Here is a 15,707-nt window from a genome sequence, read left to right on the forward strand (position 1 = left end):
CACAGCTTCACACAGCGCACCACCTGCCATTTGTCACGGTAACGTACAGTAGTGCGACACGTGGTTATACCTGCCGACCTGCGAAGCTTAACATAGGTGCAGAGCCCGCGGACAAGGCCAGGATAACGTAAAACGATCCTAATCTCCTTTATTCCAAATCTGGCATTAGCCCTCCATGATAGACCAAATGATTCAAATGGCTCAATGGAGCCAATCTGACCTATCGCAAAAGGCTATGGTGGATCTAGAATAAAAACAGATTGGAATAGCCTCACCTTATCCCAGCCCAGGACACCGCAGGGAGTGTTGATAGCAGAAATTTTTTAAATGATTGCCCTGAAAGCTTCTTTCAGACGCAGCACGAAAGTTGCAGCACACTTGGAACAACAAACACTGACAAGCAACAAACTTTTTAGATCACAGTGACTTTTTTGACAGCTTTGCTGTAGCTCGTTTCGTCTGCTTCAACAACTTGTGTGAATAAAAATGCTTGAAGCAGGTACCCCCCTCTTATAAAGGCAGCATTGTCCGCAGCCACAAGGGGTACTGTCACAATATCTTTCTCTTGCATGCGGTCTTTTTTTGCAATTATTGCACCTGCTCACCTTTCAACATCTTAAAAACTTTTTCGTGCTCAGAATTTATTTTGTAAAACGTGACACACCCTATGCAGAATCGTAGAATGAACCCAAATTTGTAAACATAATATAAAGTTCGGATGAGTTGGCAGGTATTCATGGTGAAAGAAAACGGTATACACAGTACAATACATAGCTTTACGTAACATTAGCTCCATGCATTTTAGATCTAAGTGCAGCAAAATCCTGATAACTCAAAGCTATAAAAATCAGAAAAATTCAAGGGCACTTTGTTATTCCTAGGTGGATGAGTGCGAAAGCATTACGACCATCACGTGATGCTTACACATTATGCCACAATGCAAGATCGTGGGTTCAACTCCCACCAAATGTTGATGATTCAACTCCTATCAAAGGTCATAGGTTCCAGTGCCTTAATCAACTGTGCTTTAATTAACTTTGCCTTAATTTAACACCGAATGTCATGGGTTAAACTCCTACCAAAGGGTGTGGGTTCGAGTGCCTTAATTAACTATATCCTAATTAATTATACCTTAATTAACTATATACTAATTAATAATACATTCATTAACTTCACCTTAATTAGTACCAAGGGTAGTGGGCTCGACTCCCAACAAAGGTCGATGGTTCGTAGCCTTTTTTTTTGCCATTGTGTGGTCACGCTGCCAAAGCCGGATTTTTCACCATATGAGAACCCTTTTATGCTTTCACATTAAAAGACTTATAGATAAGCAAACTTTTGAGATAAGCAAAATACCCAAAATAGAGGCCTGCTGGCTGCGCATAGACCACAGGGAGCCTTTTCAAAATGGTGCCAGTAATATCCTCGTTCGATCACTTTTGTGTGACTTGCCACTGGACTCGTCTGCGTGCAACGGGCAGCTGCGTCCCTGGCACTGTGATGAAACGGCGTGCTTGCCACTAAGTCCGACGACGACTGATCCTTATGCAAGACTTCAAGCCTGTCACCCGACGGGTTCATAACCAGTTCTAGACTTGCAAAAACAATGACGCTGCTCGTTCCTGCACCGTAAGAAATTCCAGACAATATAACAAAAATGAAAGAAAATTCATATACGCATACGTCTGTTACATTCGATAAAATGCTGCACTTCTCAAAGACATGGCTGAAAAACACAATGCAGCAGAGTAAAATCCAGCTCCAGGTGTTTACAGGCTCTCTGTCCTGTGTGTGTGTGTGTCAAATGGTGCTGTTTTCCAGATGCAAACAGCTGCATGTGCCCACTGCCCTGAGCAAGGTTTTAGCGCACAGCTGCCATGTAACCCCAGTACTCCTGCTCACCGACGTGGATTCCTTGGGCTTGGGCACACCCAGCAACTCGAAGGCATAGAGCTTCTCCTCGAGCGTGCGGTCGTATGTGATGGTGATTGGGATGACAGTGATGTCCGACACTTGTGAGGTGAAGAACATCTCCAGCGCCGTCTGCAGCAGACCTGAAAAGAAACATGCGCCATGCACAAAGCGAGAAATGAGTTAAGTCCTGCAGAAACCTTCCGGAACCACGTAACAAACGCAGGGGACAGTTGCCACCTACACAAGTATATTTTTTCGGAACGATTGCAATTCGTCCAAGTCTGAATGAATTTATCATAAACAATGCACAAAAGAGCTAGGACACAATGGAAAGAACGACAAGGATGCAGCACACTGTTTCAACTGGATGCCTTTAGTGCTTGTCAAGTGCAATCTGCTTCAGCCTCCTATGGCGAGCAGCAGCTTACATCTAAGAAATAAGTCACTCTCATTTGCCCGTTCATCCTGCTTTTGTTCATGCAAGGCACATAAAAATACACCAACAAAGCAGTTAATGGCGCAGTGACAATAGCGAGGGTGCGACACCGGTGAAAACATCTGCAGTATGCTGGTGATGGCACGACGATGGCAGAGACAGTAGTGTGACAACGGTGGTGTCACAGCAGTTACTGCAACAGCGAGACAAACACGCTGGCATGATGGCAACTGGGGCATGACAATCGCTGCAGCATAATGATGACAGTGGGTGGATGACAACCAGGACACAATGACCAAGGCTTGACAATGACATTGTATTGACCTACATCTAAGGCAGTGACCATATAGGGGTCTCCTAAACCTATTCACGACTCTGGCTCACAACTCCTGTTCGCAGTCATTAGGTTAGATGTGCAAAAGAATCACTGGAGTCTGGATTCTTTTCTGTATAGTTTTGTCTTGTTTTCTTACTTCCCCAGTCACAATCTTCTGCAGCAACACAACCTTGCATGTAGATTCCATGGGGAGACTCAAAAATCCAATGCCTTGGCTGCAAATCCTGCTCGCCTGCTTCCATGGCATGTGAACAGGACTCGTACAATAATGGGCAAACGCTCACTTTATGGAACATGCAAAATGACCTCGCAAGGCCATGGCCAATGGTGCAGCACCTCTGAGGATTGCAAGCAAGGTAGAAGGTAGTTTCAGCAAGCCATACTCAGACTAGTCTGAGTATGGCTTGTAAAAAAAGTCCACTAACCCTTTGCAGTTGTGAACAATTAGCCACTTTGTGGTTATTCCGGTCAGAAACTATTTCACATGTTTTGCATGCTGCACAGAAAGAGTACTTTTGTTAACCCGTTAATTGCCAGTAATAAGTTAACTCATTGTGAATTTTGGCAATTTTTTAACATGGTGTGTGTGTTGAGTATCTTGCAATTTTAACAAGAAAGTAATACACAATGGCTTGTGGCAATTTTCTTCTTGCACTTCTACAAATTTTTTTCCGAATTCGTCACAGCAGTTAAGGGGTTAAGAAATGTGTAAGTGTTGTGTAAACTGATTAATCTACGCAAATTTTGTTATCTCTAAGGATCTTGTGCAATATAATGTCTTCACTATAATATAAGTTCACTTGCCTCCTCAATCACACAGCGGAGCACTGTGTTTTGTGCTACGTGTTGCTCAACCACAATGAGCCAAGTGGAAAGCGGAACAGAAAGAGCCTCACAATGGAACAGAAGGCGGCTATGTAAAGTCTGTTGCTTCACGTGCTAAGAAAACGGGTGTTGCACATGCCGAAGATTCCTTTGTTGTTCTATTCAAATACCATCGCACTCGTGGCCGTGTAGCAGTTCCGCTGGCCGCAAAGCTGCATTCTTATTTCCAAGTTTACACTGCAGTAAACAGCCGTAATGGACACAGTTGAACCTGGATATATTGAACCCACATGTGATGACTTATTGTGTGTATCGAGCAATTGTAAGAAAGTTTGTATAAAATTTTCATTTTATATATTGAGTTACCCATATTTTGAACATTTTTGTGATTCCCTTCAGACTCGATATATCCAGGTTCGACTGTATAATGAAGTAATGGATATAACAGAGTAATTTTGGCTCCTCTTTCAACTTCACGAGGTTCAAGTATATTGCTGCGTTGTTCGTAGGCTATAAATTATTTCCAACAACAGCACAAAGATCTTAAAAGTGTACCACATTTTATATAAAGTAGTTCAATAAATTTCAGCCATGCAATGTTTTAACTCGGTGTATCACTACTTTATCTTGTTTTCGTCTTGTCTGTACTTTTTTCACACAATAAGTCTTACAACAACAACAAAATGGCACTCCCTTCCCCCCTTCTCGATTCCGGCTTTCTCTTTAAGCAAAGGTGTGAACACTGGCAACTGCACCAGATCAATAAATGCACCTGATTGACAAACACAGTCCGCCATCACTCACCAGTTCGTGGACAGAGCGACTTGGCTGTGCGACTCCGCGTGCCCTCGACGAAGAACTCGAGGGCGTGCTCCGAGCCGGCAATGAGAGAGTGGATGTATTGACGGAACACCTCCCAGTACAGTTGGTCCGTGCCGAACGTGCGCCGGATAAAGAAGGCACCGCCGTTTCGCAACAGCATGGTGACTGCGGGCATGCCCAGAAAGTCTGCGAGGACAGAAAGCGCGCTAAGGTTAGGCATAAGCAAGGAACCTGCACGCACCACGTTTTCAATGTCAAGCCCGTCTCTGTACAACCACCGGAGAAAACTCTCTACTGCTCCCGACAAGGGAGAGAAATGATAATGTGACACCTTCCCTTGAACTGTCAAACGAGCAAATTTTGCTTTAATTTCCTTTTTTCTTCTAGAAACTCTATAGTATTCTGTGTCATATATGGCAGACGTAATCGTATGTGGCAGCCTGTGGAGGCTAGAGCAACTTTTCATGCCATCTTCCTTCGCAACCACAATATAGTGCATGCAATATAAATAATTAAATTTAAGCCGCACAGTGGCTTGTGGAGCATTTCGTAGTGAGGGACTCCAGATAAATGTTGGACACCTAGAAGCACCAGCTACCCAATGCCCGGTACACAAGCGTTTTTGCATTCAGCCGCCGTCAGAATGTGGCAGCCAAAGCCACAACCTGACGCTGAGCTAACATGGCACATAAAATCCAGAAATACATACCTGTTACATAATCTGGTGTAATGTTGCCTACGAGTTAGAGCTACGATAAGGAAGAAATTATTACTTCAATGGCATCACACATCCGGGCCTATTCACCGCAGAACGAGCTGAATGACATGCAGGTACTGGAGCACTTTTTGCACAGCCTCCCCAGCGTACCCCGCCCACATTTGCAACAAGAGCATAGTGCATCAGCAAGAAGTGTATACAAACAATGTTCAATCGGACACAACCTTAGTCTCAACTGCTCCACGAAAAGGTGTCAAAGAGAGTATTCAGACTGCAGTCGCTGGCCGGAAATCAGTAATCTATACAGCACGTAAGCACGGGCTTCAGAGAACCTCAAGCGTTCAGTCAGACCAACATAGTAGTCATCTTCATGGCTTCTTGAAGGGCATCGCAATGGTCTGGAGTAGGCTTGACAGTGCGAAGTTGTTCAGAATAAGACACCACTAATTAAATGCGCGTTTCTTGAAAAACGTGCAGAGCGATGCAGTTCTATAACACCCGCAACCGAGCAGTCTCAGCGGCATAGCCAGCAAACGATGGAAAGGAATGTATAAGTGTTCTACTGCTAATCACACGATAAAATCAGGAATACACTGTCGTTTTTCCTTTTGTTCTCATACATTTTGCGCCAAGGTGCTTCAGTTTTCCATTGACGCAAACATTTAGCACTATGTCGGAGCCCAATGGCCATGCACCTGATTTTCACTGACATCAAAACGAAAAATGGCACCCAACCAAAGGCAATTTTTTACTTTACATGAAAGTCAACGTGCTTTCTTTTGGCATCTGTTAACGTCTTTTTTCGTAGGCATCTTTCTTTTGTTTTGATGTAACCTTACTACATGGACAGATACAATCCTACCCCAACCATCGATTTGACCTGTTTCGATTATGATATCTCAAAGAATGGGAGCATGTACTGTACTGTCTGCAGTCGTTCAAGTGCAAACAGTGAAGTGCATGTCTTTTGCGCAAACTAGGAAAGCAACAAGGTGTGCACGGCCATCTGATGAACCCTGATGTGTCACGAACACCGCTCCTGACATACCACGGTTGGTCATGCATATTCACTCCCTTTGGCTTTCACTATGTCGCACGAAAATCTCGCAATGCACGGTTCGCATTTGAATGACTGCAGAGAGTACATTCCCCACCGCTTGGATACAGAGAAAAGTAAGCCAGCTGAAAATAAATTCTACTCTCTGAATCAGAACATGCACATGTTTGTTTCAGAAGCACATCCCCACCTTTCTTATTCTTTTGTTTCTTATCTATTATTTCTTTCTATCTTTCTTATTTCGACTGCCTGCCCAGCCATGCACAAAGTACAAGCATGACGCGTTGTGGGACTATTTTTGCCAAATCCTTGGGCCGAAAAGTGGGAGTCACCTCTGTCGCCTTACACAAGGGCATGAATTACATGAGCAAACACGATATTCCCAACACAAGACAAATTTTAACTCGACGGGTACATACCCATTCCCGCTGCAATAACGGGTAGTGGCACATTGTAGTAGAAGCACACATAAGACATGAGCAGGAAGTCATTGTAGCTGCGATGTGTTGGCAACAGCAGCACCGGGTTTTCAGCAGCAGCTTTCCGGTACTGCAAGACAGGCATGTAAAAGGAACATGCCATTCTTAAAACACCTCTTGGCGAGCTTCACATGACAAACTCTAGCTCGAACTAGTCAATGGCAGGAGAAGTTGGTGAGACAAAGGAAAAGTGAGAAGTCACAGAATAAAAGAGAGAGAGCTGCTAGTAGCTGAAACACTTTTATCAAAGGCGTACAGCCTGCAAGAAATTGGCCAGCTAAAGATAATTCTCCGAAGATATATAAAGAAAAAAAACGCATGTAATCAGGAATACAAATTCAAGGTTACTCTGACCAGTGCAGGTTCACAACGCAGGGCAATAAGACACAAAGTTATAACGATATATTCAGAATATTCTGAACTAGAAAGGTATGAAAAGAACAAAGCCGAAAACAAAAGTGAGAAACACGGATATGTACTTAAACGAGATTCTGATATGCAATTGGACATTACTGAATAAGGTGTACACTTCCAGAGCAGGTATTTCCAAAGCAACAGAGAACTAGACATCATTAGTATTATTATTACGGATGTTATCCCCAAAAGCTGAATTAAAGATTTCCACTGGCCCCTGCACTACATCCTCTTTTGATCACACCTTGGCTCCCTCTATTACCTTGTAGGCTTATTTTGCTGCACGCATAACACATAACCTTTCAGATGCAAGGCAGACGAATCTGTGGTGTTCCCTTCCTAATTGCATTCAAATGCTACTTAAAGTGCCCATGCATCTGTGCCCATGCAGTGTGTGTCACTTTAAGTACACACACTAGAAGGACACATAATTTGTGTCTCTGTGTTTTTCCTTTGCATGTCTCCTTCTGCCCCCAAAACAATGTTTAGCACACCCCTCCAACTTGCCCAAGTCCTATTTAATCAATAGTAAGTACTAACCAGCCCAACAAACACTTTCCTGCAGAAGTTCCCCAAATAACTCACACGCTAACCAGCCACCAGTCCTTTCATTCTATCTGTACCAATATACATGGGGCAGAAAAGATTAATGGAGCTTGAGATAAGACAGTGACGCTGCAATGAGCAATGCAGCAAGAAATCCTAAGTCTAACGTTACAGCAGAGGAAGACAGCGGTGTAGATTAAAAGCACAAACAGGGGTAGCCAATATTCCAGTTGAGATTAGAAGACAGAAACTGAGCTGGGCGTTCCATTGATGCGCAAGGCAGATAACCGGCGGTCTGTTAGAGATGTGGTGCTTAGGGAAGGGAAATGCAGCCAAGGGTTGGAGAACAACATAAGATAATTTGATAGAATCGGGAGATCTGCAAGCATAACAAAGCAGCAAGCTGACAGAATTATAGATCGCACGGAGAACCCTTCGTCCTTCAGTGCATATAAATTAGGATCATGAAGATGACTAATTTCTTGAGGTAGAGACTCCCTTCTCACCCGTTCCATGCCCTCAGAGTGGACATAGATTGCCCGGTACATGCTCTTGTATGACTTGCTGAACAGGTAGCCGAGGAAGCGGATGTTGCCCATGCGCATGTTGTGGCCCATCTGCTCGAGAATGCGGCGGGCCTCCTCCGACACCTCCGCGACCGGTCGCTTCTGCTCGGCGCTCACCTGCAACGGGCAATGACAGCACAGTGTCATGCACGGTCAGAAAGAGGGGAGGACATCCTCTCAACCTTCGGCACACTTAAACTAGTTACCACGTGAAGCAGCATGAAGGGCCTGACGACATGACAGCACTTCATCGGCTGACACCTAAGACAGCAAAAAGCCAGGTGAAGAGCAACGGCAGCGAAGTCTTTACGAGAGGAACACCGAAACTGACTGCGGCAGTGAAAGCCACATTGCGAGTGACTACACTTTGCTTGGCCTTGAATGAGCGAAATCTTCAGCAACTAATTACCACTAGTCTGATCACCCTACAATCTTGAAATTTTTCAAATTTCATCTTCAGTTCTTCTGACTATATGTCAAGCCTTCGGCCTCTTTAACTTGGCTGTACTACCTGAGCCAGTTCTCTTGAGTGCAGTAGACAGTGCAACATTTCTTTTTTGTCAGAAAATATGTCCAGACAGAAAGGCTCTCGAAAGAAAGCAATTTAACACATTACATGCCCTTACAAGTGTGCCCTGGAAACAAGCCATGCATCGAAGTTGTACCTCACTTCAGATACAAGCTGGCGTGATTGTTGCCAACCTAAGTGGGAGATATTTGCATCCACGCAGCACAAATCAATTAGCCCTGCACTGTCGTCGGCTACCAAGAGCTTGCCCGTTGCTTACACTTCTAAATTAGCGAGTGCAGGAGAAAACATCAACTTCCTGCTGCAGTGGCTCCTGCACCAAGTCGTATCAACGAGCATAGTGCAATGGAGCATGCATTGCGCCATCAAATCGAGGTCAAATGCACTGCGCTCCCTGAATTAGTGCAGCAAGTAGAGCCAAATCACGGGGACCACTTATCTCCATATCTCTCTTGGCATGCTTATAAAAATGTTTTAAATTGTGCGATTGGTGCCACACTACAGCATGATGTACCGAACACTAGCTCGCTTCTGTATATACACAGAGGATTAACAGATCAGCCAAGGGAAAAAAAAAATTAACGATTACATACTTTAAGTTGTGATTGTTCGTGAAACAACAAATGACTGACAAACAGAAGTAAACAATGCGCAACGTTGGACAAAATCCAAACACATAAGTGACTGAAAAGAATGATTTGTGGTTGAAATGAACAAGTAGTAGTTGAGATAAACATGTTGCTACTTGTCGCGCATTACAGATTATAGTATTTTCTGCTTTCCTGTTAAGTGTTGGGTACATTACTGTGGAGTCACCTCACCTTCACTGGCTAGCCCCACCAGTTCCTCGAATATTAAACACAAACACCTGCTTGACTTCATGTGCACATTAGACGATACTCCAGTAACCAGAACTTTGTATAAAAAGTATCTTTGGGTAACTGTAACAAACAGCTTTTTAGTTAGGAAGCCCACATAATAAAATTCGTTGCAAAGCTCAAGGTAAATTATTACAACTGAAAAGAAAACTGCAAAGAGAAAGATCACCATTAAATTGAAAGCTTAGAAATCTCTTGTAAGACCCATCTGACAATACAATGATATAGTTCGGAGCCTGCATCAGAAATATTTATAACATAAAAACTAAAACAAACACAATTAACAGTGCGCTTAGTTTTTTTCACATTATTCAAGGTGGACCAGTGTTAGCCAGTCAATTATGAAAGCTGAACTTCAGCCACTGGCTCGTCGAGATGGAAATTTATCTATGGGCTTTATTTAATAAAGGGAAAATGAGACATCCACCCAATCATAGCAATTGCTACAAAAGAAACCCATACGGGATCCACGACAGAAAAGCGTACATGACCTCAGAGGGCATTCACTCCACGTGGGTCAACAGCGTAACATAGCGAAATTAACCACAGGTCACATTGACTCTCTGAAATATGACTTGTTTCCAGCCACAAGAGGCTACCGAAACAAGCTACCAGAGGTAGTAATTCCCCTCTACACCGGTTGAATCTTTCGTTAACATTACTGCAGACATCAACTTCAATATGTACCCTGCTCATAACATGTCCCTGCACAACACACAATTTGTATTTACAATTTGTAATTAAGTAATTAAAACTAGCTTTCATGAGATACATTTATATTATATGCTTTATATGCTGCTCATTGTATTCTATGTTTACTTCTTCACTCTGCTTGGGCTTGACAACAGCTTGCAGTATTTACTAAAAAGAAAAAGAGAAAACACGCAATCACATCCACACAGGTCATGATAGACAGTTGTGCTCGCTGCAAGAAATCTGCAGTCAGATTTTATCTCATGGAAAAAGAGTGCTAATTTCGGCTATATGGTACATGTTGCTAAATACAGTCAACTTCTGTTAATTTGACCTCAATTAACAGAACTTTTCGCGTACCCACTGAAAAGTCCCGGCAAGAAATTGTGCATTGCTATGTAAGCAAAACTCATTTAGGCCAACTCAAAAGCGCGCCATTTCGGTTAATTCAATCCCCACCGAATCGCACCGGCGCCCCATCAGGCACGTAGTGGTCACTATATAAGCATACGAGGTTGAAAACCCTAGAAATTTAGCATACAATACTACTGCTTTCCTAGGCTCAAAAGATATTTTATATAACTTTTTTTTTTTTACTTTTTAGTGGGTGACGCTCCTTCCACCTGTGAAGCAATCCATTGCCTCTACTTTTTGTGTCGTGTCACAATGCAATAACAAAAAGGATTTTGATTCATTCTTTTTGCTGACATTCTTTAATTTGGCCTTTAACGGAAGTCGACCATAATTTGCAGTCCCACAACGGTCGAATTAAATGAGAGTCGACTGTATCGAGTAACAGCACACAACAAACTGGAGAGGACAGCACAGGAAAAATAGCCCGTCACCCATTACTCTTGTATCTATGCTAGGAGAATGCCAGCAAACTTTAGAGTAGTAAAAAATCGAGAGGCAGACATAGACAAAGAGACAGGAAGGTGGCAGCCACCTTCCTGTCTCTTTGTCTATGTCTGCCTCTCGATTTTTTCCTACTCTAAAGTTTGCTGGCATTCTCCTAGCATAACCATGTACCAACTAGCCCAACAAGCCACTCTCATGAACTCTTGTATCTCCTGTCCCACGTGCTGTTGATCTATTTATGTCCAAAACCTCTCCACCTCAACTGTATGTTAGATGCTACATTTCAGCCTGTTTGAAACCTCCTTCTTCAAATTCCTTAAGCTTATTTTGCCCGCATAACTTAGCGATGTACATATTCTGTCAAGTTATCAAAAAACAAAGATTACAACACACTGCTGGAACTCAGAGTCACAACAATACAGCATACGGTACTGCGAGTCCCGAAGACTCCAAGAGGGAACATGACACAAGCATTCTTCTTGTTGGCCAGGTTGGCTGCTCAGCCCAAATGGCTGCTTCATGTGTCTGCTCCCTCAAGGGCTAGCCACACTTATAAAGAAAAATGAAATTTGACGCAAGCTAGTGAGGGGATAACACAAGGAACATGGGCACAAAGAAAGGTGTGTGAGCCCCTCGGATCGCCCTATACTTCTTGCTCTCAGCTGGCACCGCACAAAGCAGCATGAAGAGTTAATCAAGGCCTTTCAGTTCACTAAGCAGAAACAGGGATAAAAAAGCTTTGGTAAACTTTTCAAATCAGCTATGGTGCAAGAAAAAAAACATCGATAACTTCAACGGGTTATTCTTTGCAAAATATGGTGTCTGAGAAGGCGGGAGCGCCCTGGTTGCAGCAAACTTTTCAGAGGGTTCATGCTCCATAAACTCATGGTTCAGCAGCTCAAGTCTGTTACCTTGGCGATTGCCGTCTGGACACGCGCACTGCCCAGCACCTCCTGCTTGATCTGCTGTGGCGTCCGGTTGCCAAAGAAGCGGTACTTGGGGCAGCTCCAATCCCGTGTGCACCACGACAGGTCTCCCACCGTGCGCCGGTCGGCGAGAATGTCGTCGAATCGCTCGCCATTCAGCGTGATGTAGCCGGTGCTCATGGCGGCAAAGGAGTTATGCTTGCCTCACTCCAGTTCCAGACTCCTCTCGTCTGGTCTCTGCGAAGATGACTTGAAGAATGCGACATGAGAGAGAAATTGGTAGGGCCAATGTGCACATGCTTTAAAGTCTGGGCAGCTTTCACCAAAACAAATTTACGCAGAAGGTGTTGGATTTAGTTCACGTGTTACAAAGCATCTTTTCTTGCTACTGATAACTGTGAACTAAGCACGTGTCAAAAAGAGGACTGTTATCGAAGCTTGAGAGGAAAACATAATAATGTGAAAGGTCTATAAACGAAATCTCTGGCTATTTTAACAGTGCCAATCAATGAGCACTATTAAGTGAGTATTTCAACACAACTACTACTTGAAATATTCTGCGATGACAGATTTATTTCATCCTCTCTTTAAGGGAGGCAGCATGTTCCCTAGGAGAAGTATGGGGCGAGACATCATAAGCTACATCATTACGTCATAAGACGAAACTGTACTGTACATCATGCATACATCTCCCCATTTGTACATAACCTATGGAAAAAGCAAGCAGGGAAAAGGGGAAAAGTCAAATGCATTCTCAATTTTCAATTCATTCTCATTCTCAATTATTTTCAATGGTTACACCAGGCTGAAGGATCAGAATATTGAACGCAACAAGGTAAAACAGAAGTGTCATGTTTATGCCTTTCGAAACACGTGGATGCACATCGATTGCAATTTAGTTTTGGTCGCCACGTTGGTTACGATTTTTTTTTTTTAGCATTTGTGACATTGGCCTTGGTGTCACTAATATAACTGTACAATCACACGCACGAAATGTTCTCAATCAGAAACTGCAGTACGTTTGTTACATCAAATTTCAACAAAACAACACTCCTCCGCTTTCAACGTTCTGACTTCGTAAAACACCCAAATGTTTGCGATGTCTGAGCAGAATTTGCCGCAAACACTGAAATCAGTAGGTAGACAGGGCGCGCGAACGACAGAGGTTACAGCGCGGTCGTGCTATACGCGTATGGCCCATATGACCGTCTCAAAGAATATAGGGTGAAAACAAGGTACCAGAAAGGGCCTTTCCGATGCTCTGGGGTATAATGACACAAACGTTCGCTGGGATCTCCGGATAAAGCACTAACGTTCCAGAAAGTATGCCGGTAAACACAGAAAAAGCGTGCAAGCAGAGTGACCACGGGCAATTGACGAAAATATTGAACTCGAGCGAGAACACTCTACCAAGCGTCGATCACTGAAGTGCGCAGGCCATAGAATAAAAAAAGGCGCCAAGATCTCCGTAAAAACCACGCTATTGAGCTGGAAAGCCACACGCTTTCAAAACGCCGCAGGCACCGAGGAAAACTGCATGCACGGGTGCATGTGCGTTTGATAGCCAGAGAAACCAGTCACCTTTACGTCGGCATCGGCATCGACGACATAGCGGTGTAGGAATGCAGTTTTTTTTCCTTCAATCGAGTCGATTAACGCTCAAATGAGCGTACACCAAGTGCCAGGATCATTGCCAAAGCGCTGATGTATCGGGCAAGCCGGTAGAGGGGCGCGGTTCTCGTTTCTGTTTTGCATTTCGCCCTTCCTTTTCGTTGATTCTTTGTTTCTTTTCTTTTTGGAGTGTTGTGCTGCTACCGGATTGGTCGGCGATCATCACGCCACTCAATAGCCGAGCCTGGCCGAGCCGCTCGCTTCGTTTCCGGAGGGGTGTGGGAGGGGGGGGGGGGTCGCTTTCGTGCACGTGTTCGCTACTAAGGACCAAGACGTCGTTGAGATTACAGTATCGTATACGTCTATTATTTTTCGTCCGTGTGATTACTGGAAAAGTGTTGACTTAAATATTTACCGCGCATTAGTTTGAACAAAATTGAAAGGCAGACGAAAACCGAAACCATGCAATGCGTGCGATTGATTTTCCCAGAGTTTTAGCTGGTTATAACTACACTGTTTATATATATATATATATATATATATATATATATATATATATATATATATATATATATATATATATATATATATATATATATATATATAATTTTTATGTTTGCGAGACAAGGTGCACAAAGGTGTCAACGCCGCTTACGGAGCAAGAATAATTGAACTGTACCATAATCTTAATCGGCAACACACAACTTCCTTCGTGTACATTGGGAGCATCGCGCTCACTTACAAGTGTCCCAAATGTAAAACCAATGCCTCGTTTCTGTAAAACGAATTAAAAAAGGGGGAGGGAGGTATTTTTATTTTTTAATACAAGACTTCTGTTTTGTCTCGCCTGGTAGTACGAATGTCTGTAGGTATTCTCGAAAGCATGCACAGCTTGAAAGTCGGCTTAAGATGCACACCAAATGAACAACAGAATTGTGCACTGCTTTATTCCATTCAGAAGGTGCACTAAGCATGAGACATGGCAATGATGAAAAATGTTCACGATATAGATGACGTAAGCAACCAAGCAAGCACAGCAAAAGCAAGGCCTCCTGTTTGGACTGTCTGTTAAGTCCCACTGTTGTTCAACATAATTTTTAGGAAATCCATTGCATCGTAACAACAAAAAAAGGCATAAGTCGTATATTCAGGCACAAATGCGTCTAAAATCGGTTTCACTCAACATTTCCAAGGTTCTGCTATTAGTGAGCCCATTGTGCACACTCAAACATATATATGTTGTGCTTCTGTCATCACAGATGTACGCTACAACTACACACGCGCTATGTTGGCCATGAGTGACAATTAAGAAATATAAATCATGAACAAAATGTATGTAACTCATATTCTCATAGGCCTTTTGGGCTTTGCATTCTCCTAGTGTGTTCACATTATTTTTTTCTCATTAGTACAAGTGGCAGCAGCTAGCACATTCACTTTGTCTCACCAACACAAATGTGCATTACCCATACAAGCAGAAAAACAATAAAATGTGTTAGAATCCATTTGAGTAAATATAAAGCAGATGCTATTTCTCTAAAGGTTGGCAGAAATGTTTTTAAAAACTAATTTAAATGAGCACTGGTCAGCCATGAAGGTTCTCTCCCTATATATAGTAACTTTATTCTTTGAAGTGATCCCAGCTGCACACAGACTACTGTCGTCCAAGAAAAACTACTTATTTCATGAACTTGTTAAATTTTGATGCATTGCGTCTCGAGCGACTGTAGCAGTTGCAGCCCACACAGGACGCCAATTAATTGGTCTCGTCTGCTTTCTTATACTTCAAGATTGTTCAAATGCTGGCAATACTCCCCTCACACCCCCTTATTAATTGAATTGCTCAAATACAAAGTAAAAAGTGCAAAGAAGACAGAGCTAGGACACCACTTCTCGGTGATATATAACGCATTGTGATTCACGAAAAAAAAAAAGAGAACTTTGATTAACTCAGAAATGCTTGGTTGATTAATTTATTGATTGATTTTAACATCCTGAAGCAGCACACTGACCATAAGAGATACATAGTGGTGAAGTATGGACGAATTTTGCCCAAGTGGGGTTCTTTGATGTGCACCCACCTCTGGCTACACCCCTG

General features: G+C 43.1%; 1 protein-coding gene across 4 annotated transcripts in view; it reads right to left on the bottom strand.

Moving 5' to 3' along the window:
- The window catches only part of Gnpat (dihydroxyacetone phosphate acyltransferase), a 40,593-nt gene extending 26,791 nt beyond the window's left edge, over window positions 1–13,802 (bottom strand). Inside the window, exons 1-6 of one of the 4 annotated variants that reach the window (XM_065438356.1) lie at window positions 13,580–13,802; window positions 11,984–12,235; window positions 8,055–8,231; window positions 6,529–6,658; window positions 4,317–4,520; window positions 1,903–2,054 (exon numbers count right to left, since the gene is read on the bottom strand). In XM_065438356.1, the coding sequence (XP_065294428.1) occupies window positions 1,903–2,054; window positions 4,317–4,520; window positions 6,529–6,658; window positions 8,055–8,231; window positions 11,984–12,178 (858 nt within the window). In that variant the 5' untranslated portion in view covers window positions 12,179–12,235; window positions 13,580–13,802. Of the gene's footprint in view, window positions 1–1,902; window positions 2,055–4,316; window positions 4,521–6,528; window positions 6,659–8,054; window positions 8,232–11,983; window positions 12,248–13,237; window positions 13,381–13,408; window positions 13,546–13,579 lie in introns of those variants that run through there. The other 3 variants (XM_065438352.1, XM_065438354.1, XM_065438353.1) reach the window with 3 other exon arrangements.
- Between the last annotated feature and the right edge of the window lie 1,905 nt (window positions 13,803–15,707).

The sequence above is a fragment of the Dermacentor albipictus genome, chromosome 7, assembly GCF_038994185.2.
Source record: "Dermacentor albipictus isolate Rhodes 1998 colony chromosome 7, USDA_Dalb.pri_finalv2, whole genome shotgun sequence".
NCBI classification, from domain to species: Eukaryota; Metazoa; Arthropoda; class Arachnida; order Ixodida; family Ixodidae; genus Dermacentor; species Dermacentor albipictus.